At 47.0% G+C, this 23,702-nt stretch overlaps 2 protein-coding genes across 3 annotated transcripts in view; one reads left to right on the plus strand and one right to left on the minus strand.

Annotated features, from left to right (window-relative positions):
• Positions 1–274: 274 nt before the first annotated feature.
• On the minus strand, positions 275–19,665 carry SKP2 (S-phase kinase associated protein 2). The gene is made up of 10 exons (XM_075411600.1): positions 19,578–19,665; positions 18,720–18,982; positions 17,535–17,646; positions 17,108–17,251; positions 16,424–16,558; positions 8,418–8,516; positions 6,105–6,232; positions 4,388–4,439; positions 3,565–3,672; positions 275–2,378 (listed from the first exon to the last, which is right to left on the minus strand). Exons 1-10 carry the CDS (start codon positions 19,583–19,585, stop codon positions 2,165–2,167), a joined length of 1,263 nt encoding a protein of 420 aa, XP_075267715.1. The 5' UTR covers positions 19,586–19,665; the 3' UTR covers positions 275–2,164.
• A 117-nt stretch (positions 19,666–19,782) lies between these two features.
• Positions 19,783–23,702, plus strand: part of LMBRD2 (LMBR1 domain containing 2) — a 45,056-nt gene continuing 41,136 nt past the window's right edge. For both annotated transcript variants that reach the window (XM_075410803.1, XM_075410804.1), the window contains exon 1: positions 19,783–20,001. The gene's annotated coding sequence lies outside the window, so the exon portion shown is untranslated. The remainder of the gene's footprint in view (positions 20,002–23,702) is intronic.

Raw genomic sequence — 23,702 nt, forward strand, 5'->3', positions numbered from 1 at the left:
CAATAGACCTGCAATAGAAATGTTTGTCCTCTTCCACCACTGAACCTGGTACTTACAACTAAGTTCGGGATGATTCTTTCTAGCTAAAGCCATACTACTACACCAATTCTGTACAGGGTTTTAAAGTACAGCCTGCTAAATGTATTGGTGATAACACTGTTCTCTAAACCACCATTGTTTAGACATTGCTTGGACAGGTTTCCCCCCCCCTTTTTTTTTAAACCCATGGCACAAAGTTGGTGGCGAGTCACGGAAGGTGTTCTCCCATCCATCAGTCACTTTGTACAATATAGCACTTCCTTAGATCTTTATTAAAATGCAAGAGAAGTTGTATGGGTTACATTGTGCATTGGGAGAACAAGAATTCACAATAGTGCTGTGCTGCAAAGATCTACTTTTTTTCTTGACGTGATTTAAGGCATAAACCTAAGGCTGCAAACAGTGAAGCAGTAGAATATCCAGTATCCTCCAACCTCCCATCACTTCCACACTCCAGCTTCCACACAGTATGTTGCCCATTAACTCCTTTGTTAAGAGGTACAAGCCCATTAGTGACTCAAGTGTTACTTACACTCTCTTAAATTTAATAAAAAACAAAACAACTTAGATAAACATGGTACTGCTGTATTTGCTATACTATAGAAAGTAAATAACAAATTCTAGTACTCCTACAACCTTTCCACAGTAATTAATCTGTTCCGTACTACCAGGTATTACTCCTGACAGACTGAGATAGGAAACACTACACCTACTCAACAGCCCTGCAGCAATGCTGTAGGCTAGCCTTAAGCAGCCGTGAATAAACTCACCACCTGCTTGCTTACTGCAGTCATGGGAACAACTGCACCATATGCGTGCCCTGCACATGGTGCAACTTTTGCCCTAGGACTTCTCAACTAACACACCTGCTGAACATTCCAGGCTCACGCATGAAGACCCTGATGATAGACCACGATCAAAGTTTTATTTAAAGTCATTACCTGTCCCTGTCTTTAGTTTGGTTTTCTGGGTGGGGTTTGTTTTTTTTTTTGACTGTTACTCGGTTCTTCATGACTTCTAAAAAAACCAACACCAGACAGTAGTGGTTAGTGTTACCGATACAAGCAGTGAAATGATACTACAAATGTAAGCTACTGCACAAGCGAAATTAATGTCTCTTAATAGCACTGAAGCATCTCTTCCTTTCGGCACTCTTAGGCTGCAGTCCCAGGTTTTGGTTTTGGTCTGAGATCTAGAACCATTTGAACCCTCCTGCAAGACTTCTGCCAATTTATCAGTTTCAGCTGAAAGATCTTACTCTTTAAAGGAAGTAAGAGAACATTTTAAAGAAGTTTGTCTGAGATCAGGCTCTCAGAAGCTACACTAAACCTCTGCAGTATTAGAAAACCTAGCACCACAACATGAAACAACTGATAACTGGCAGCTACTTTAGAGATGCTTATTCTGAATGGGCTTTTCAGACTATTTTTTCAGACTCCAGAAGTCAGAAACACTTCATTGTAGCTCCTTTATACCACTTCTTAAATTGTACAGTATTGAGCTGTCTCTTGACTACTTTTGTGTAGACATCTCTTCCTTGACTTAACTCTTTTCAGATTTGGTGAACTTGGACTCAGTCCTCTGTCCTTCTCACAATCAGCGGGCAACTTCTCATCTTACTGTACATCTTATTCAATTAAGCATTTGAACAGGTTTAATACCATCATTCATTTTGATTTCTGCAAACTCAGACAAAGACAATTCCTTAATAAGCCTTACTAAGATATCTAGCACCTCTACACACTCTTTCAGGAGTTGTAGAGTTGGAAAAGTTAACGAAAAGCACCCTTAGAACACCTGAGAGCAACACAAGCTGCATCAGAACTTGAAACAGTTGCTAGAGGGTGACATTGTTTAGTTAAAACAATTGTTTCATAATGTTTTTTAAACAAGCTCTCCTGTTAAAAAAAATAAAGAAAAATTCTATAGTTGATCATCAGATTTCTAAAAGCTTTAAGGAAAAAAAAACCTGTAAAAATATTTATGAAACTACATTAAGGCATAAGACGAGGTTAAAATGCTTTTTACAATAACAGTACTGTGATTAAAGGTGCTCCAGCACTCTGCTTCGTAAGGAGCTTCACTACATACAGTGTATCCATCACATCCAGTGCACTGTACACGATCATAAGCCACTAGGATTTCTCAGCGTCAATCTGCATTTGATGCCCCAAATCTCATGGTTCTTTTTACTGCCAACAGTTGGCCTTGCGATACTTGTAAAGTGTGAACAATTGATCTTCATGTCAGGAAGCGTTTCTCTGAGCAGTTGTAGGGAGCTATCAGTCACTATTCCAAATACCTGAAGAGTCTTTAATGTTGGAATTTCACCAAGTTCTCTAGAAAGAGAAAAATAAAAAAATTAGTCACAAACTTGCAAACATTTTTTTTCCCCAGTCTGTACCCAAACTAGATAACTGCACTTACACTAATTTCTCAGAAGTAAGCTGAATTCTCCTCCGTACTTTTCAGAAGCACATATTTAATTGAAACTAGTTCTCTGTACTGACAATTCAGGAAACCAGCTGAATAAAATTGCTTCTTGCGGTTCTCTCTCTCTCTCCGAGAGTGAACACAAACTGGTTCTTCCCCTTTCATTTCCCTGGACTAAATATTTAGAACAAGTGGAAGGAATTGCTCCACATGAAGTCCCAGGATGTGGCTCAGAGGACACAAGCCCGTAGGTACTATCAGTCTCCAATCTGTCAGGTTGTTTTTTGGTGTGTAGCCAGCCCTGGCTTCTTGATTGTTTCATGTTTGCCCAGTCACAGTGTGAACTGTGTATCTACAAGCAAGTATGGAAGAAAATCGAAAGGCAGAGACACACAAGCTATCATCATGACAGCACACACTGCTGCAGAAAGTTCTTCAGATTTCCATTTTGATAGTCCTGTTCCTCTCACAACCTTTTTCTTGTTGTTGAGCATTTCCTCGTGACTGACATCCTTCCCGAGAGGATTAAGACGGATAGCTGCTATACTAATAAAAGGCAGAAAAGCCCCTCACAAACAAGTAACTCTAAGCTGTGTTTCAGTGGCAAGCAGTAAGTGATACAGGTGCACACAAAAGCAAAGGAATATAAACGAATTAGCTAGTCAGCAAGCACTGTCAACTGCTAACTTTTCCAAAGGACTATACCTTCCTTCCTGCATAACTGAAAGCCTAATATTGACACTGATGTGGGTCACTGGCAGGACTGGAACCTCCAGCTGTACCTCACAGTGATGCTCCAGTAGTATAATGCCACTAAGAGAAGACAGGATGCACACACTGAGCAGCAAGTTCCATGAGTACAGACTAACATCACAGAACTATTAGCTGATATGCCTTTGGTTCCAGCCTGGATTCTCAAAAGTACGCGCTCTGGCAGTCACGTTATTTTATCTCAGTTCTGTATTCCTAATTTCTCATACCAGTAAGTTTTTTCAAAACAGTACTTGCAATTCTAAAACTAGAATAAAGCAAGTTTAAATGAACTTATCCTCTGTATGAATAGCAAATCAAAGCCATTTAGAGATTACTTACACCAAGGCAGCAGGTGATATCTGATAACACCGGCTAAGACACAGATGTTGTAGAAAGGTGAGTTGATGAAAATACTGGAAACACTCAGGCTTCAACATCACGCTGTCACTGTACATGAGAGCACATGAAATAGAGGTTCAAGTATAAAGCAGCAGTAAATTTGGTATTTCCAAAATTCAGGCTGAGAAATTTAATGAGTATCTACTTCTTTTTCTACCACCGAAGTATTTTTTTTGCTCAATATGGAAGCAAACCATTCCGTATGTGTGTGTGTATTGCGGGGGTGTGCTGACTTTCACCGAAGGCCAAGCAAAGCAGAAGCTTCTCTGCAGGCAGATATTCAGCAGCAGAACTCATGCCATGAAAAGGTAATTTCTTTACCCATCCAGATTTCAAAATATTTTAATTGACCAAAATACCAAAACCAAAATACCTTTTTTTTTTTTTTTCAGTTCTACAGCCAAGTAATAAATTTATACCAGAGCTGAACCAAACCCCCTCTAGGATGCTAGGCTCATAAACCTTACACATCTAACCACTTCCTCCCACTCTACCTATTGACTGCAATAACTTGTTAGTTAACAAATCCTGTATGTATGTAACATTTATGCTGAAGTAACAAAGAACTCTCCAGGTTAGTTACCTACTCCAGATTTGGTCATGCCAGATAGAAAATCTTTTGTAGGTTTAGCACTAAAAGCATTTTGTGATTGTGAAATCCTACACAATCATGCATTATTGCTATATAATTACTGGACTGCAATAGAATTAGCAATCCCCTAAACCATAAGAATTTAAAGACTTGCTGCACAGGTCCTCTTACCTTAGATCTAAATGGACGAGAAAAGGACATCTTTCCACCAGTGTTTTAACGTCTGAAAAGAGGTCACACAGAGTCAGTCCTTCTTTCAGTAACAAGACGAACGTGCTTTATACAGCCTACTCACTTTCATGTATGTTCATCTATATCTTTTCTACTGGAAGCCCACAACTGAAACACAACTTTTTGTTAAAAAGATACACACTTCACACTTACAGCATATAGTCTGCCTATCATGACACCTTACAGTAGAGACTTTTTAAATCCTCATCAAAACAGGTCCATTTAGTCCAAAGAAGTGCTCCTAAAAGTCAACTGCACCAACAACTTAGAAAGTGAATACTTCAAATGAAATTGCCGCAGAGATCTGCTGAAATACAGTAATGGTGAGACAGCTGAAATTCCTACACGTAGTGAAAAAATACTAAAAATTTTCCACACATCAAGTACCCTTTCAGAGCATCAAGTCCTTTAGGCATCTCCAGTTTTACCCACAGAAAGTTCTTTCCTCATGACAGAAAGTTCTGGTATTCCTGATTGAAACTGTACATTCTTGAGACCACTCCTTCATTGTCTGCAAATAGCATAGAATCACCTGTGGCTGAGATATCACTTAAGGGGCCACTATTCTTAGCAAGGTGCTCATAAACACACAAGAGGATTTTGCCATTTCAGAATTCATGTGCAAAAACTAAAGAAAACAATACCTAAGTTACGATGATTAGTGGACTATTCAAATCTTATGCCTTATAAATTGCATTGAAACAGAGTAAAATTACTCATAGAAAGTGTTTTGCAAACCAAAGAGCTCTGCACATTGTCTCTAATGGTTAGATCAACAGAAGGTTCAAATTCCTTATTTGGACGGGATTACGTAGCATGTTTGTTTACGGGTTTTGGGATGAGATAAAAAGACAACTGGTGTATTTCTGCATCACAAGGGAATGCACGCCAAGGTAGAGGTGACATTTAAACAGAAAAAAAAAAGGTCACAGTCTGTGTGTCACCTACCTGCTTGCCAGCCAATGCCCTATCATCACATTTGCTCATTTAGAAAATTAATTTCTCTTTACCACCAAAGCCATTTCACCCTTTATCTATGCTTTTGTCCATTTTGTTGTGCCCTCTCCCCAAATCTAGATTTCTCTGCATTTTCTATCACTCTGCAACTTTACCCAACTTTCCCTCCTAGAACAATTAGCAAGTAAATAGTTAATGTTAATTACTGAAATTATTTGCCTTCCTAATTAACCGGTATCTGCAGGACACCAAGTCAGGCTGAAGCTCAAGTACTTACTACGACTGCTCACTTTTGGAAAATGCTTTCAGCAGCCACAATAACAGAAGCCTTACGAAGACTCCAAGAACAGTATCTGGACAGCTAATTCACAGTTCACAGTGGAACATGGGATCCAGTGTACCCTGCTTCCAGGACTTACTTCAGAAGTAAGTGGTATACCTTTCAACTGAAGATGAAATGAGCTTTCACTTGACTATTTTTAAATTCAGACAACAAACCACCTCACTCCTCATGGCTGAGCCAGAGACATGAGTAAGATTCTTGACAGCAAGAACATCAAGCTATATAGAGCACAAAACAGTCCTAACATCTGTTAGGGCATGATTTTTCTGTACACACAGCAGATGCCAACCTGAAGTAAACACAAAGCCTGCTGCTTTATCCCATAGTGGGATAAATGTTTGCCGTGCTGCTGTTTACCTGATATTTGTAGATTCTGTCTGTATCCACTTAAATTTAACTGGGTTACTTTTGAAGAGACATGATTGACTGCTGCTTTGACATGGGTGGCTGTGAAGTCACACCAGGACAAGTTCAGCTCCTCCAACCTACACACAAATGAACAAACAGTTGTTTGGAAGAATGACTGAAATACAGTTTGAGTTCTGATATTATCTATTACAGTTCATATTTTTAAGGCAAAAACTTGTAACACCTTGGATATCGGGCAGAAATATTTAGATCACAGTAATTCTTCGGTCGTAGTAATATGGGGCAGAAATGCTTAGGTCGTAGTGACACTGCTTCATTTAGGCCTGACTACTTTGTATAAACAACGCATGTCTTACTAATGACTATGCCCTTGAAGAGGAGCTAGCAGACTGATGAAAGAGGAACATCCAGCCCAGAAGGTGCTGAAAGCCAGACGATTGCTGACGAAGCATGAAGTTAACAAAAACCTAGGATAACTAGCAAAAAGGAAGAGGTGGCAGGGGGAGACCGTGACCACCGACTCAATTCAGTACCAAAAAGGCTGCACCACCCCAGCTTGCAAGCACACGTAGTTAAGTAAGGAAGGAGTATATCTCTAAGATAAGCGTGTAATACCATGAACCAGTCGGAACGTAATGAGTAATTTCCTTGTTTTAGTAAGAGTACATAATCCTTGTAACTCTGCCAAGTCGGGTGCTTGCTTTGTGGAATTATCACCTAGCATCCGTATCTGCCCAAATATGCAATAAAGACAATACCTCTGCTCTGTCTGTATATTGGCATATTGCACGCCGGATAAACGATCCCCCTTTTAGGACAACACACCTACTACCAACTTCCTGTATTCGTGACTACAAATTTCACTATGACTATAACTAAGCACTGGATCAGGTTGCCCAGCGAGGCTGTCGAATCTGTCTTTGGAGTTTTCAAGATCCAGCTAGAGAAAGTCCTCCTCAGCCTGGCCAATGCTGAATTTAGACCCTGCTCTGGGCAAAGGTTTGACGTGACTTCCCAAGGCCACTTCCAGCAGGAATGATTTGGTAACGTCTGAGGAAGTGACATGGTTCTCTCCGGGGACTGCCAGAGGGAGACACTGTCTTTTCATCTTGCTTCTAGCTTTGTGACCTGAATCTGTTACTACTGAACAGATGTTCATATTGAGAGGAAAAAAGGCTATCCATTATTAGCATTGGTGAGATGACCAACTGATCCTAATTAGCATAAAATGCTTCATAGTTTTATATAAGCATTGGCCACGTTGTGACCTTCACCCTCTTTACATGCGTCATTACCTATAGCCTGTCACCATTCGGGGCTGGGACAAAGTATTTGTTTTATGTGCAGGTGTTGTAGATGTAACCAGAGGACAAAGGCACAGTGAACAGCACCAGCAGAGCGTTTACCAATCTCAGGCAAGAGCAGGGGCAATCTCTTCGTAAATGAAAAAAAAACCAGTTAAGTTGCCACAAGCATTCCTAGGATCAGGTTTGCCATCTGCTATTCACTGTGCACTGTACAGACTGCCATTCTCTAAAGAGCTCACGGTCCAAGTAATCGGACCCAGCAACAGAAAGCATTACCTACCCATGAGAGGCAGAGGAAGACTAAGGCTTTGTCTGTCCACTAACCTGCGGCTTGACTAAAACCACGGTTTTGCAGAAGCAAACATTAAGCAGATCGTCCAGCATCTCACAAGAGGTCAGCAGAAAGATCAGGATATAAAATCCCAGACCAACTGGGGCTCAGTTTAGCGACTGCCTGCCAGCAGAAAGTTTAACCGCTGGAGCTGTCAGTCTGAACACAGCCCTTCATAAAGTAGAACGTTGCTGAAGGATTGTTCTGTCATGGATGGAAAGGCACAATGTTTTCTGCCGTTCATGCTGTAGTCTGATTGCAAAGGGAGCTCTGGGACTCCACTTTTCAGTTTCAACACACACACTTTCACTTTTTGAGGATCACATACTGCTTTCATTAAGAAAATAAAATTCACTTGATAATCAAAGGAACATAAATGGGGTTCACCCACCAACAAGACTTCCTTTCAGAATGATTAAGGAAACTCATGAAAAACTACTGAAATGCATCTTTGCTATTAAAGAAGAAAATAGCTTGGTGGAAAGAAACTATGTGACTATTCAACTAATAATCAACTGTTAGGCATTTAGGAACAGAAACAAGCTCATTAAAAAAAAGATATTAGAGAGAAGTACAATTGAGAAGCCTATGAGAAAAATAAAAATAATCCTTTTTCTCAGGAATAACAGTAAGCAGGAACAGCAAAAACTATTTTTGTCTTACACAGAACAGCTGCTCAACATGAGTCCCAAGGCTTCTGCAGAAAATGCTGAGCATCCACAGAGATTTAGTCGTATCAAACCAGAATTCTTAGCAACGCTCCTGTAGAGAGGAAGAAAGAAAAACATCTGATAAAATTTAAATGCTGGAACATTGCTCGCCTTGCTAGGATACGTGATTATTTTTAAGAGCCAAGATCCCAGGTGCAGGATTATTCATAAAACAAGCAGCACTGCATCTTTAGTAAGCTGACCAACCTGAGAGTCACTAAGGATCTCAATTCTGTACTTGCTGCATCACGGCACAACTTTGAAAGTCATACTTGCCTATTTACCTGACATTCCTGACAAGTCTGCATATTTATAAACCAATAAGTTTGAAAGGAAACAAGTTCTTTTCACCTTCTCCTGCTGTATGCCATTAAACACACACCATGGCTTATTAGAGATTACTATAGCTCTACAAAAGACAAAACAATCTTCCCATTTCTGAAGTCACCCCTCTGCAAGATAGAGGTTGTTTCAGAACAAAATAAATCTCCAAATAGCATCCCCTCGAACACATTTGTTTGCAAGACTAGAATAGAAATGCTGGTGACAAAACCTGGAAAAACCCTTAAGCCCAGTATCTACATTTGTACACAAGGCAATAAAATTCCATCATTGGGGGCTAATTAGTACCCAGTTTTCAAACACTTTTTATCTGGTATCAAAAGTCAAAATATATTGGTTTATTTGTGCTCCGTTCTCAACCCTCACCCCGGTGTATGAGGACAGCATCTGAAAGCTCAAAAGTAGGAAGCAGGACACCCAGAGTCTCTTCCATCTGACCTATGGTCCCTGGCACCTCCACAGTCACCTGGTGTGACTGAACAGAAGGCTGACTGCACACTCATTAGTGCCTCTCCAGTTTAACCAAACAACAGCTCATCTGCTTGACAGAATCTGTAATTTTCCAGACACTCGGAGTGAAGTTCAACAAACGAGTGAGAAGTAGTGCAGAGAAACAACGAGCATCTGATGGGATAGCTGCTGAGATACCTTAAAATAGAAAAGAACCTGTATGCCCAACACAAAGTTCTCTTGGGAGCACAGAAATGGTAAAATAAAAGTAGTTCTGCTGTACAGCTTGGCTGCGGGAACAGCCAACGGACACATAAACCCTAGAGAGATGAGCAGCTTTCTCCAGGCTCTCCCTATTCTGTTCCAGAAGGGTGCTTCCTCCTCACATCATCTCTTGGGGATAGAGAGGAAAGAGTCAGCTCATCTACAAACTGGCCATTTCAAGAGACTCCCACAGTGAACAACCCTCAACTGCACTCCTTCGCTGGCCTGCACAAAACGATAGCACCAAACAGAAGGTATTTGCTGAATATTCCTGTCCTGAGTTCGGCCAGGACAGGGTTAATTTTCACCGGAATCCAGGAAGGGACACAGCCAGACGGGCTGACCCCACGTGGCCAAACAGAGCCGGGTATTCCATACCATGTGCCACCATGCTGGGTTCCGGTGGGGGCGAGAACTCACTCTCGGCTGGGGAGCTCAAGGTGGTGTGGAGGGCGGATTTGTTTTGTGTTTTCCTCTTATCTGTATCGTTGTTGTTGCTGTTCCCTTTGTTTACTGTTCTGTTAAACTGCCCTTATCCCGACCCACCAGTTTCTGCCTCTTTCTTTCCATTCTCCTCCGCACCGCGGCAGGGGGAGGGGCGGCCGCGTGGCGCTTTTGTTGCCGGCTGCAGCCAAACCAGAACATTAATTTGGCGCCCAAGCGTGGGGTAGGGATAACAGCAGGGGTGAGCAGCGGGTGTTAAAACAGCTTTCTTAGATTTTGTTATAATTTGTTGTAAGCATTTACTGTGTTAGTTAAATAGTCGCCAGTAAAAATGTTTCTGACTTTGATCAGATGGCTGTGGTTTTTGCATCCGTACTTGCACTATGTTTTCCCTGTGGTGCTGTTCATTACCTCTGGAAAAAGGATCAGGATGATGACTTTGCTGTACTGTACGATGTCGACTTACGACATGATAATGTTACTGTGCAGGAATTAGGCTTGTATTTGCATGTGGCACTGCGGTCATTTCCATACCTCAGATCCTATGTCTTAGAATTTGTTAATAATCAAACCCAATCTGTGAGGAAAACCAGAGGGGATACCTTCCCCCACTCTTTCGCCTCCCCCCCCCCCCCCCCCCCCCCCCCCCCCCCCCGACACCTTCAGGCTGGTCCTAATGGCTTTTGAGAATTTCGAGTACCCATGGGATGCTCAGGCCAGCACACTCCTATTGTTCTGCCTCCTGAATGGGTTTCAGGTTTTGTTTAGGGCTAAACAAGTAGTTAAGAACATCGAGCAGAGACCTGCCCCAGGGCTGGATAGCTGTGAGTGGCTGGGTGTGTGGAACAGCATGGGCAAGTACCTAGGGCAGTGGACACCCCCGGTGTTTTTTAAACTCACCCTTGAGCAAGTGCAGAATCAGGACGAACTAGTAAAATATCGGAAAAAAGTGTGCTGCCACCCTGGGAACTCCAGAGAGACACAAATCACAGCAATGTGCTGGGGTCTGGCCCACGCCTACCGAGCCCTGTTCAACACTGTTCAGTGCCCTAAAGGGGAAAGGGGGGGAAACGAAGCGGCAGGCACTGCGACTGGTGCTGCCCCCCCAGCCGGCCCCGCAGCCCCTCCAGCCCAGCAGTCAGTCACAGCCCCCCCGACCGGCACCACCGCTGTCACTGCCACAGCTGCAGGGGCAGCCCCGGTTTCCCTGGCAGGCACAGCAGCTGCTCCAGCCCCAGCTCCAGCCACAGGCATCGCGGCTGAGCCCAATGACCAACCTGTGCCGGTAGCAGTCACACCTATAAAACTAAAGAAAGACGCAAAGAGAGCAGATCACGCCGGGAGGGATGACGATGAGCCAGGGTCATCACAGGAGACAGAGACAGAGATCATCACCCGGTCCCTGTCCCTGGGCAAGCTGCGAAACATGCGGAAAGATTTCAGCCGCCACCCAGGCGAGCACATTGCCACCTGGCTGCTGTGGTGCTGGGATAACGGGGCCAGCAGCTTGGAATTAGAGGGCAAGGAAGCTAAGCAGCTGGGATCCCTGGCCAGGGATGGGGGCATTGACAAGGCCACTGGGAAAAAGGAACAAATCCTCAGCCTCTGGAGGAGACTTCTGTCAGGTGTGAGGGAGAGGTACCCCTTCAGTGATGATTTTGTATGCTACCCTGGCAGGTGGACCAATAGAGAAAGGGGTATTCAGTACTTGAGGGAATTAGCTGTGCGGGAGCTGGTTTACTATGAACCAGATGATGAGCAGGTACCCACAGACCCAGATGAAGTCCAGTGCACATGGCACATGTGGAGGAAGTTTGTGTGGAGCACACCATCCTCATATGCCAACTCACTGGCAGTTGTAAACTGGAAAGGTGAGGAGACACCAACAGTGGATGAGGTGGCTGTCCAACTCCGGCAATATGTGGAAAACCTCTCTTGCTCTCTTGTCTCTGCTGTGGAGAAACTGGCCCGGGAGGTCCGACAACTGAAAGAGAGCATGTCCTACTCCCCACCTGTACGGGCCAGCATCTCAGCTATTAGGGGCAAGTGTTCCTCTGCTCAGGAGAGAGGATACAGAGGCTACACACCACAGGGCACCCTGTGTTTTTACCTGCGTGACCACGGAGAGGACATGAGGAAGTGGGATGGAAAAGCCACCTCAAGTCTAGAGGCACGAGTACGTGAGTTGCGAGGTAAAACAATCACAAAAGGGGATTCTCTTAGGAAAAATGCCACTCCAGTTGCCAGCAGCCAGGTCTCAAGACCAGGTAGGCAGTCTGATCTTGATTCCGATCCTCTGGAAGGGACCTCCAAGTCATTCTTACAGCAGGTGAGCAGCAAATTCTCTGACCAGGATTAGAGGGGCCCTGCCTCCGGCCAGGTGGAGGAAAGGGACAACCGTGTTTATTGGACGGTGTGGATTCGGTGGCCTGGCACGTCAGATCCACAAGAGTATAAAGCTCTAGTGGACACTGCTGCACAGTGTACTTTAATGCCATCAGAGTTCAAAGGGTCAGAGTCCATTTGCATTTCGGGAGTGACAGGGGGGTCCCAAGAGCTGAGTGTACTGGAGGCTGAAGTGAGCCTCACTGGGCAGGAGTGGCAGAAGCACCCCATTGTAACTGGCCCCGAGGCTCTGTGCATCCTTGGGATAGACTATCTTAGGAGAGGGTATTTCAAAGACCCAAAGGGGTATTGGTGGGCTTTTGGCATAGCTGCTGTGGAGACGGAAGAAATTAAACAGCTGTCCATTTTGCCTGGTGTCTCGGAGGATCCTTCCGTTGTGGGGTTGCTGAGGGTTGAAGAACAACAGGTGCCAATCGCGACCACAACGGTGCACCAGCGACAGTATCGTACCAACCGAGACTCCCTTCTCCCCATTCATCAGCTGATCCGCCAGCTGGAGAGTCAAGGAGTGATCAGCAAAACTCACTCACCCTTTAATAGTCCCCTATGGCCAGTGAGAAAATCTACTGGAGAGTGGAGACTGACAATAGACTACCGTGGCCTGAATGAAGTCACACCACCGCTGAGTGCTGCCGTGCCAGACACGCTATAGAACTTCAGTATCAGCTGGAGTCAAAAGCAGCCAAGTGGTACGCGACAATTGACATTGCTAATGCATTCTGCTCCATCCCTTTGGCAGCAGAGTGCAGGCCACAGTTTGCTTTCACCTGGAGGGGCATCCAGTACACCTGGAATTGACTGCCGCAGGGGTGGAAGCACAGTCCCACCATTTGCCATGGACTAATCCAGACTGCACTGGAAAAGGGTGAAGCTCCAGAACATCTGCAGTACATCGATGACATCATTGTATGGGGTGACACAGCGGAGGAGGTTTTTGAGAAAGGGGAGAAAATAGTTCAGACCCTTCTGAAAGCCGGTTTTGCCATTAAGCGAAGTCAAGGGACCTGTGCAAGAGATCCAGTTTTTGGAAATAAAATGGCAGGATGGGCGTCGTCAAATCCCAATGGATGTCATCAACAAAAGAGCAGCCATGTCTCCACCAACCAGCAAAAAAGAAGCACAGGCCTTCCTGGGTGTTGTGGGTTTTTGGAGGATGCACATCCCAAATTACAGCCAGATTGTGAGTCCTCTGTACCACGTGACCCGGAAGAAGAATGATTTTGAATGGGGCCCTGAGCAACGACAGGCATTTGAACAGATTAAAAGAGAGATAGTTCATGCTGTAGCCCTTGGTCCAGTCCGGTCAGGGCAAGATGTTAGAAACGTGCTCTGCACCGCAGCCAGGGAGAATGGCCCAACCTGGAGTGTCTGGCAGAAAGCACCAGGGGAGACTCGAGGTCGACCCCTGGGGTTTTGGAGCCGGGGATACAAAGGATCCAAGGCCCGCTATACTCCCACTGAAAAAGAGATTCTGGCAGCATATGAAGGTGTTCGAGGTGCTTCAGAAGTGGTGGGCACTGAAGCACAGCTCCTCCTAGCACCACGACTGCCGGTCCTGGGCTGGATGTTCAAAGAGAGGGTCCCCTCTACGCATCATGCCACCGATGCTACGTGGAGTAAGTGGGTCACGCTGATCACCCAGCGCGCCTGAATGGGAAACCCCAGTCGCCCAGGAATTCTGGAGGTAATCATGGACTGGCCAGAAGGCAAAGATTTTGGAGCATCACCACAGGAGGAGGTGACACATGAAGAGACCCCACTGTTTAACAAGCTGCCAGAAGATGAGAAACAGTATGCCCTGTTCACGGATGGGTCCTGTCGCATTGTGGGGAAGCAGCAGAGGTGGAAGGCTGCTGTATGGAGCCCTACATGACAGGTCGCGGAAACGGCCGAGGCAGAAGGTGAGCCAAGCCAGTTTGCAGAGGTGAAAGCCATCCAGCTGGCTTTAGACATTGCCAGTCGAGAGAAGTGGCCAGTGCTCTATCTTTACACCAACTCTTGGATGGTGGCCAGTGCCTTGTGGGGGTGGCTGCAGCAATGGAAGAGGAACAACTGGCAGCGCAGAGGCAAACCTATCTGGGCTGCCCCATTGTGGCAAGATATTGCTGCCCGTCTGGAGCAGTTGGCTGTAAAAGTGCGTCACGTGGACGCCCACGTCCCTAGGAGTCGGGCCACTGAGGAACATCAAAACAACCACCAGGTAGATCAGGCTGCTAAGATTGAAGTGGCTCAGGTGGATCTGGACTGGCAACATAAGGGTGAACTCTTTATAGCTCGGTGGGCCCATGACACCTCGGGCCACCAAGGAAGAGACGCGACATACAGATGGGCTCGTGACCGAAGGGTGGACTTGACCATGGATACCATTGCACAGGTTATCCATGAATGTGAAACACGCGCTGCAATCAAGCAAGCCAAGCGCGTAAAGCCTCAGTGGTCTGGAGGACGATGGCTAAAATATAAATATGGGGAGGCTTGGCAGATTGACTACATCACACTGCCACAAACCCGCCAAGGCAAGCGCTATGTGCTCACAATGGTAGAGGCCACCACCAGATGGCTGGAAACCTGCCCTGTGCCCCATGCCACCGCCCGGAATACCATCCTGGGCCTGGAAATACAAGTCCTGTGGCGAGATGGCACTCCTGAAAGAACTGAGTCGGACAACGGGACTCACTTTCGTAACAGCCTCATAGAGACCTGGGCCAAAGAACACGGTATCGAGTGGGTGTATCACATCCCCTACCATGCACCAGCCTCTGGAAAGATCGAGCGGTACAACGGGCTGCTAAAAACCACTTTGAGAGCAATGGCGGGTGGGACTTTCAAAAGTTGGGATACTCATTTAGCAAAGGCCACCTGGTTGGTTAACACCAGGGGATCTATCAACCAGGCTGGTCCTGCTCTGTCAAAACCTCAGCGCCCCGTAGAAGGGGATGAAGTCCCTGTAGTGCACATGCCCAACATGTTAGGGAAGACGGTTTGGGTTAGTCCTGCCTCGGGCAAAGGCACACCCGTCCACGAGACTGCTTTTGCTCAAGGACCTGAGTGCACCTGGTGGGTACTGCAGAAGGATGGGGAAGTCCGATGTGTACCTCATGGGGATTTCATTTTGGGTGAAAATAGCCCATAAATAAATAAAATGTATAAAGTTAGTTGTTAAATAACCCTGTCACTGTCTGTTATCACTGTTATAATTGTTATATGTTATACCAGTAGTAACATAGTAAGACTTGTCCAGATTAAAGAAGGATGGACTTTTTGATGAAACCTAGCAGAGCACAATGATGATGGAACTGGACCTGGTTTTCAACAACTGGCACCCAGCAACTTCATCAAGATCAACATCGCCCGCAGACTGTGGGCACTGACCGCACCAGATACATCAGCCATGAGCTCCAGATGCAGCAAGTGACCGCCCATCACCACACATCACCTCTCCTGCCACAGAAGACCATTACGACAGATGGAGCCCCAGGTCATGGATTAAATGAACTCAACGGACACTTTAGAGTGATGATCCATAGACTAAGGGAATGGTATCTGGAGACAGGAGAAGTGGTGGTGATCAGCTGGACAAGGGGGGACCTGGGCATGACGTAGGTGGTATGGAATAAGGGGTGGATAATGTCCTGGGTTTGGCCAGGACAGGGTTAATTTTCACTGGACTCCAGGAAGGGACACAGCTGGGCGGGCTGACCCCACCTGGCCAAACAGAGCCGGGTATTCCATACCATGTGCCATCATGCTGGGTTCCGGTGGGGGGGAGCTGGGCGGTAAGAACTCACTCGCGGTGGGGAGCTCGCGGCGGTGGTTGTGGAGGGCGGCTCTCTGGGTTGTGCGGTTTGTGTTGTGTATTCCCCTTATCTGTATCGTTGTTGTTGCTGTTCCCTTTGTTTGCTGTTCTGTTAAACTGCCCTTATCCCGACCCACCAGTTTCTGCCTCTTTCTTTCCATTCTCCTCCGCCCCCCCGGCAGGGGCAGGGGTGGCCACGTTGCGCTTTTGTTGCCGGTCGCAGCCAAACCAGAACAATACCCAAACATGCCACTCACTTGATGATGTCATCAGAAAGCACTAGTCCCTCCAGGCTCAGGTTCTGCAGCCTTTCACACAGACAAAGAATACTCTGGAGATCTGCCACGGACACAGTGCAGTTCGACAAATCCATATGTTGAACTCTGAGAGGTCTAAAAAAGGAAAAAGGCAGGTTACTGAAATTTCATTAAAGCCTGCTCCACAAATTCCCCATACCATAAACCTAGCCCATACACTAAAACCGTGCAGACCTTGCAGAAAGTAATTATACTGTTGCATTCAGTTGCAGACTGGACATACTACCAAGCTCACAGGGCCAACTGCTACGCTACCAGCCAAAACTGCAGAACTCTTTATCTTCAAGGCTTTTTCATCATAACAACTGAAAATCTATCCTGCTGAAGTTCAACAATTTTCTTGAGCTTCCCACATAAAAATGGCGGTGGTGCTGACAATTCTTGGTTATACAAGATATAAACTGCGAGTGGATGATGGTGCTTGATACTTTCAAAGATCACACTGACTTGGTTTTAAGTAACTGACAGGTATTTCAACACATGCCTAACCACTGATCAGCTCCACACTCCAGAGACAGCACAAACATGACTACTGGTGGAGACCTTAAAACCAAAAATACACAGAGAAACTGTGAATATTTGAGATGTGGTTTCAAGATCTAGAAGACACAGAAAAAGCCTTACTTGTTCGTTTTAAATAACGGATTCCCAATACAAGATCTTGGGCAGCGGAATACAGTAACACCCGCAGGCAGCAACTGTCCAGTCACTCCTGGCAGCAGATTTCTACCCGTCAGATCAAGAGTCTGCCAGAGAGATTCATCAAACCTAAGGCACAGAATTTTACTTGTTAGAGAGTTAGAAAGGGTCAGAACTACGAGTACAATCACAGAAAGTTTTCAGTGTCACAAAAGACCAAGAGGAGGGAAAGCTATTCAATAAAACTTACTAATGTTAAAATACGTGAGCCATCTTTTGATTATACATATGTGTAACACCCATACAGCATAAACTGAATTATACCTGAATAAGCAAGACAAGAACCAGATGATTTAACAGTCTATGGAAGCAAAGGTTTTCTTAGTACTAAATGATGAGAAGCAATACTTACGAAAGACGATGCCATCTCTTGGAAATCAGAGAAACTTTTAGCAAGTCATTTAGGGGCAAATATGCAAAGATTGCCAAAAGTAATTCATCTGGAAGTGCATCCCAATAAACACCTACAGGGAAAGAGCAAACGTGTTCTAGTTAAAGCTGGCTCGTTTCTGCCTGCTGACCAGATGCCTTGTTTCGCTTTGTCGTTAAAAGCACCTCCACAGCCTCTCTCTAGGCTATACAGAAATCAGCTCACTACTCATCCCCCTGTCAGCTCTTCATTGTAGGAACATATTATTACAATCTTTGCACAAATATGACTGGCAAATGCAAAGCTTTCCATAACATAAACTTAGTACACATACTAAAGCTACAGAAAAACAATTTCCCTGAAAAAATGTCAATAATTTTTATTCACATACTCACTTTGGAAACAAGAGCATCTCAGTTACTTCCTTTGTATTCTAAGGCTTTTACGGTCCTTTTTTTATTTTTTCTCCTCCCTGCTGAAATGCCCATCCTTCCCACGCATGTCCGGCTCCCAGAAGAGAGCCCAAGGCGAGCTATGCTTCTGCATGGTACGTGAAGAAAAGCAGGTACTGCAAACTGCTCCTCGAAATGTGCACCAGCCCCGCCCCCCCCCAAGAACGATCTGAAAGGATGTGGCGCGATCTCAGCTTCTCACGAGTAGACACGGGGCTCCAGAAGTCACTGCCATTCACATGGGAGATTTCTGGGTGGTGGAGCTCAAGAAGAGCTGCCTATGACCCAGAACTGCATCTTATTCAAATACAGGTTGTCTGAGGGCATTCCCACCTTTCACGCAGCGGCCCAGTGCTTGGGGAGAGACATTTCTTGATTCTGCACGCTGTAGTCGCTGGAGACCAAAAACACATTTTGATACCAGGGAAAGGAACCCACCATACTACAACTCCTTCTTCAAGGTCCCCAGGTCTCCAGGGTAGAGCCCTGCTCTTTCTCTGCCTGTCCCCTTCCAGCCCAGGAGCCTCACGCCCTTCGTCACACCTTCCCTGTGCCTCTCTGGAAGGGTTCCCTTACATCGCTCACAGCTCAGCTCCAACCAGAGCGCAGATCTTTCCCAGCCTGAAAGCCACCAGACCAAGAAGTGATAGTTCGCTGGGAAAGAGGGAAAAAAAAAAAAGCAAAGAATAAAGTGCTAACGACTTGTGATACCCACCTGACTCTGCCTCACGGAGCAGCCGAGGCCGGCGCACAATGACAAAGTCCTTTTCCTTCTCCTTCACCTTCTGCCGTTTCTGAGGAGGACATGGCGAGGAGAGCAGCAGGTCCTGCGGCGTGTTCTCATTGCCAAGCTTCTCCTTCTTGAGGACGGACACTCCCATGCCCGAGAGAAGCTCCGAGGTCTTGCCGGAGTCCCAGTCCCAGGTGAAGCTGGCGGAGACGTTGCTGCTGGAGGACGGGATCTCCTGGAGGTGTTTCCTGCAGACGCAGCAAAGCCCGCAGCCTCTGACGGCACCGCCGGGCTGACCCCGAACGCGGCGCGGGGCTCCCCGCACACTCCGCGACCGACCGCGACTCCCGCCCCGTCCCCGGATGGAGCGCGGGGGCGAGCGGGGCCCCGCCGAAAGCGGCCGAGCGAGGAGGCCCCGGGGGCGGATGGAGACGGGGCCTGCTGGGGCGGGACGGACGGGACGGCGGGAAGGCGCGGCGGGAGCCCCGCGCAAGCAGCCGGCCGCCAGCGGGGCGGGGCGGGATGCGGAGGGCGTCCGCCGCGGGGCAGCGGAGCGGGGACCGCGGGGCCCCCCCCCGCCTTAACCACGAACCGTGGGGGCCCACGCGCCTCCCCCGCCCCAGCGCACGCGGCACCTCAAGAAAACCCGCGCGCGCTCCCGACTGGCGGGGGTCCCATGCACAGCCCTCCACCATCGGGCGGGGGGGGGTTGGGGAGGGGATCGGGGCGCGATCCCCGTGCGCGCCCCCCGCGAGTGCTCCCGCACAGCAGCCCGGGCACCGCGCGGCTATCCCCCACGCCCCCTTTCCCCCCCCCCCCCGAGGACGGCGCCGCGGCCCGTACCTGTGCATGGCGGCACCGGCGGGGCGGCCGCGCGCGCGCCGCTCTCCTCAGCACCGCGCCGTCCCGCCGCGCGCGCGGGTCTCCCCGCGACGACCGGAAGCCGGTCGGAGCCCGCCGCAAAGCCTGCCGGGAGTCGTAGTTCGGCGCCCCGACGCCCGCGGCGCAGACGGGGCCGTACCCACAGTACCTCGCGCCCGCCTCCGGGGCGGGGCAGGCGGCCTTGTCGGGGGCGCTGGGGGCAGTGGTCCGCGGCTGTCGGCGGCGGCGGGTCCGGTCGCCCTGACGCGGAAGGAGCCGGGCGCGTCCGTCGCCGCTTTTCCGCGTGGCGATCTGAGGCCTTCTGCGCAGAGGCTGGCGGCAGCCGGGGCGGAGGGCGGCGGTGCCCCGCGAGGGGCCGGCTGCTGAGCGGGGGGCTCTGCCTGCGGTGAGGGAGCGGCGCGGCCCGGGGTCAGGGGGTCGGGGCGGGTCGGGGCGCCGTGGCCGCGGGGGTGCCGCGTCGCCGAGTGATGGCGGAGCGGGAGCGGGGGCCTGCGCGGGCGCGGGGCCGGGCGGGCCCGGCTGGTGCGGGGTGTGTGTGTGTGTCCGCGTCCTCCCCCCCACTCCGCTCCAGGCCGCGGGGACCCCGGGCGCGTAAGGAGTGAGGCGCTGGCGTTCGCTGCGCGCCCGTGGGCTCTGGCTCCGCTCGTAGGCGGTGGCCGCGTCTGCTTCGGGAGGCCGGGACCGCGCTGACGCTGGCGTTTTACCGTGAGAGGTTTTCCTGCGGCTTGGAAACGCCTTCGCTGTGAGGGCCTGAGACTGAGGGGCTGCCGGCGTGTTCCGGCCCTGTCCCCTGCCGCGCTGGTTTGAGCCTCGAAGTCTTTTCACACCGCCTTTCGGGCTCATGCTGGGCTTTGTTTCATCAGCGCTTCGCGCTTTTTCTCCAGACTACTTGTTTTGAAATTGGTGGGGATTGAAAACTAATTCTCAGCACACCTACAGCTCGGCTCTTAGTCAGACTCTTGCTGGTAAATGCTGTGCTTTGTTTACTGCCTAACGATGGAGAGACGCGCCTATAAAATTGGGGATGGTAATGGAACGCATGGCAAACTGTACGCAACCAGTAAGTCAGATACAGACGATGACGTGACTCGAAGTGGCGTTCATGTAATCCTAAAAAAGAATTTATGTATTTAACCTGTTCAGCACCCCCCCCCCCATTTTTTTTTCTCTGTCTTTTCACTTTTCTCTGTTGTATGGGAAACTGAAAGAAAAATTTCCTGAAAGGAGTAAAATCAAATTATTCTTCAAAAAGCTCTGAGTTACTCAGTAGTCTAGGTTTGTCTCAATGCAATGTTGGGATTGTAGTTGTGTGATTGACTGCCTTACTGCCACCTGTTTTGTGTGAGCATGTTAGTCTGGCAGCCCAGGCAGCGATTTCTATTCTTTTTTAGATTCTTATTGCAACTGTACAGCTTTCATATCTGATTCTATTTTAGTTCCTCCAAGCAAGTTGTTTTTTTTAATGTGTTACTTCCACAGTATTCCCCTAAACCCTATGAAAGCATCAGCCTGTACTTAATGTCCTGTATTAGAGGACAAGACAGCACCATGTAAAGCAAATAAACTTTCTGTGGTTTTGTGCTTATGGTCCCTGCTTGCTTTTGAACACAAAAATCTCTGTGTTCCCTGGTAAAGCACTTGTCTTTTATTTAGTGCTTGTGTGGAGAAACTAGTCTCCCACCAAATTAGAGAATACTGCTATTTTGAATGGAGTTGGCACAGCATTTTGTTATTTGTTTCTTGTCATTAGCAGATACAAAACTTGTTTCCCTGAATATTGCTATACAAACAATTAAATGTTTAACCAATTTAAAATCTTTTCTTCGTTGCAAGAGAGTTGAAATTACAAGTACTAATAAAATATCAATCAGTACACAGACTAAGTAGTGTTTCTTAGAAAAACAAAGCATGCAAATTATGTTTTCTTGTTTCATCTTAGTGGTTATTTCTCCCAAATAATGCAATTGGATCACTTCCCTAGTCAGTTTTCTGAGGCAGTTCATGGCTATTTCCTTTCTTCAGATAGTTTTCTCACTGTGCTGAGATTAAGAAGCTCTTTATCTGTCCATTATGTGCTTATAAATACTATTTCCCCAAACTGCTAGAGTCAATGTGTAATAACGAAGTGGAAAAAAAAAAAAAAAACAACCAAAAAAGCCCCCAAACCAAACAAAAAAAGAAACCCCAACAACACACCAAGCAGACTTGGATATGAAAATTGCTGAATGGATGATTTCTGTTGTTGCTTGACCTCTTGTTAAAAAGAAACGTTTTGAAGATTTCTAAAATGTGAAGTTAGCCCCTTTAGTTGTTTAAAGATGAAGTGATGAGGGCTCTTAGCGTGGGGCAGTTCTATCAGCCCAAGAGGTTTAATCATGTCCTCAAAGTGAAGTGTTACTTTGGGGTTCTTTAAGCATAGTTTTGCAGAGTAGGGTAGGCTTCAGAAACCTGTCACAGGTGATGTGACATGCTGTTTTTCTTTTGCCAAGTGAAGTGTGCTGGAATTAACTCGATGGGAACTAGGAGATTATTCCCTGACGGAAAGGCAAAAGGTCATCATTGGACTGGCCATTGATACTTAGCTGGGTGTGGCAGCTTTCAGTTTATCCTTGCTGCTGAGTTGTGAATTAAGCTTGAGGTGGGAGATGCTGTCGCACAGATGTTTCTTTCAGTATGTCACAGATGAGAGAGAGACACACTTCACTCGTAAGAGTTTATTGATGTAAGAGAAAGTTCAAAGATAAATATGACAGTGGTTTAACAAGGTTCGATGGCAAGGTACACTCGATTATTTACTGCGTAGATGGCAGGATCAGACAAAACTGTTAGGGAGACTCATCCATTGAGTCGTGAGATTCAGAGAGGACCCCCTTGCATTTTAAACTCCTTCTTAGAGAGGAGTCCAGGTGTGGCTGGAGCCAGACTTAGTCTCAGACTTGGTCGACGGTTTATGTCTAAAGGATTAAATATGCACAAATAATCCTTTAGGTTACTTGGCTAAGATTTCAGAGTTTCAGCGTGCTTGTTCCCAGTTCACGTACCAAGCATCTGACACGATAAGGATTCCCTCAGCCTCAAGGAGTAACCTTGAGAGGCATCCCTACTCAAGGGGAGATTGTGGCATGCGGCCTGCTGCTGTACGGGAGAGCTCAAAGGGCTCTTGGGCTGCTCACTGTTTATGGGGTAAGACAATTGACGCAGTCATATTTGCATACCAGCTGCAGATGTTAGTGTCTTCCAAATTCGGCTGGAGTCAGACATTGACTAGCACTATGGTTATATAGGTGCATTGCCATAAATTAGCCCATGGCTGTTGTGTTGTTACCTGTCTCCCCCAAATCTACTTTGACCAGACGCGTCCATCATGACTGCCGATGGTGGTTATTGCTTGATCAGGGTTACAGGAGAAGGTCATGTCAGGCGGGGGAAGCACACTATCACACGGTATGCTGTGGCTCTCACTCAGTTTTGCCCGCTACTGTCTTTGATATTTCTTGCATAGTTGAGTAATTTTCTTGGTGTCTTGGAAGTGGGTGAGGCAGGGAGAGCGTCGAGGGCAGCAAGGAGAAATCTGCAGGAATTGTGATATTTGACTGGGAAGGATTGAAGCACCAATTACATTAGTCTGCAAAATGAGCAATCTGCTGGTAAAATGCTTGCCTGTGAAGTTTGAAAAGAATAAAACTGTAGTACAGTCTGATCTGGGATTTCTGATTAAAGGGATGTTGGAGTCCACTTTAGTGAGACCGAGGCCTTTTTTACACAGATATCCTCTACTCTTTTTAACCCTGCTGTAAGAATATGCTATTGGAGTGTCTTTGCTGTTAAATTTGGTGCTGTGTAAAAGCTCTGAGGAAGTGTGTTTTTTTTCATTCTCTTCTGTGTTATGTAGTAACTTGAGTACTTCTGTACCAGGCAGAGTAGTTAGTTTGTTTGTAATGTAGATGATCATGAGTATGGTTAGTCTTGAGGTTGGCAAGGTAATTTAATACTCGTGGTAGTAGGGAGTCTCCAAGGGAATTAAGCGTGAACTGAGCCCTCTATGGTGCTTGCAGAGAGTTATTAGCTGGGTTTGGACTCCAGAGA

Source organism: Opisthocomus hoazin, chromosome Z, assembly GCF_030867145.1.
Source record: "Opisthocomus hoazin isolate bOpiHoa1 chromosome Z, bOpiHoa1.hap1, whole genome shotgun sequence".
NCBI lineage: Eukaryota > Metazoa > Chordata > Aves > Opisthocomiformes > Opisthocomidae > Opisthocomus > Opisthocomus hoazin.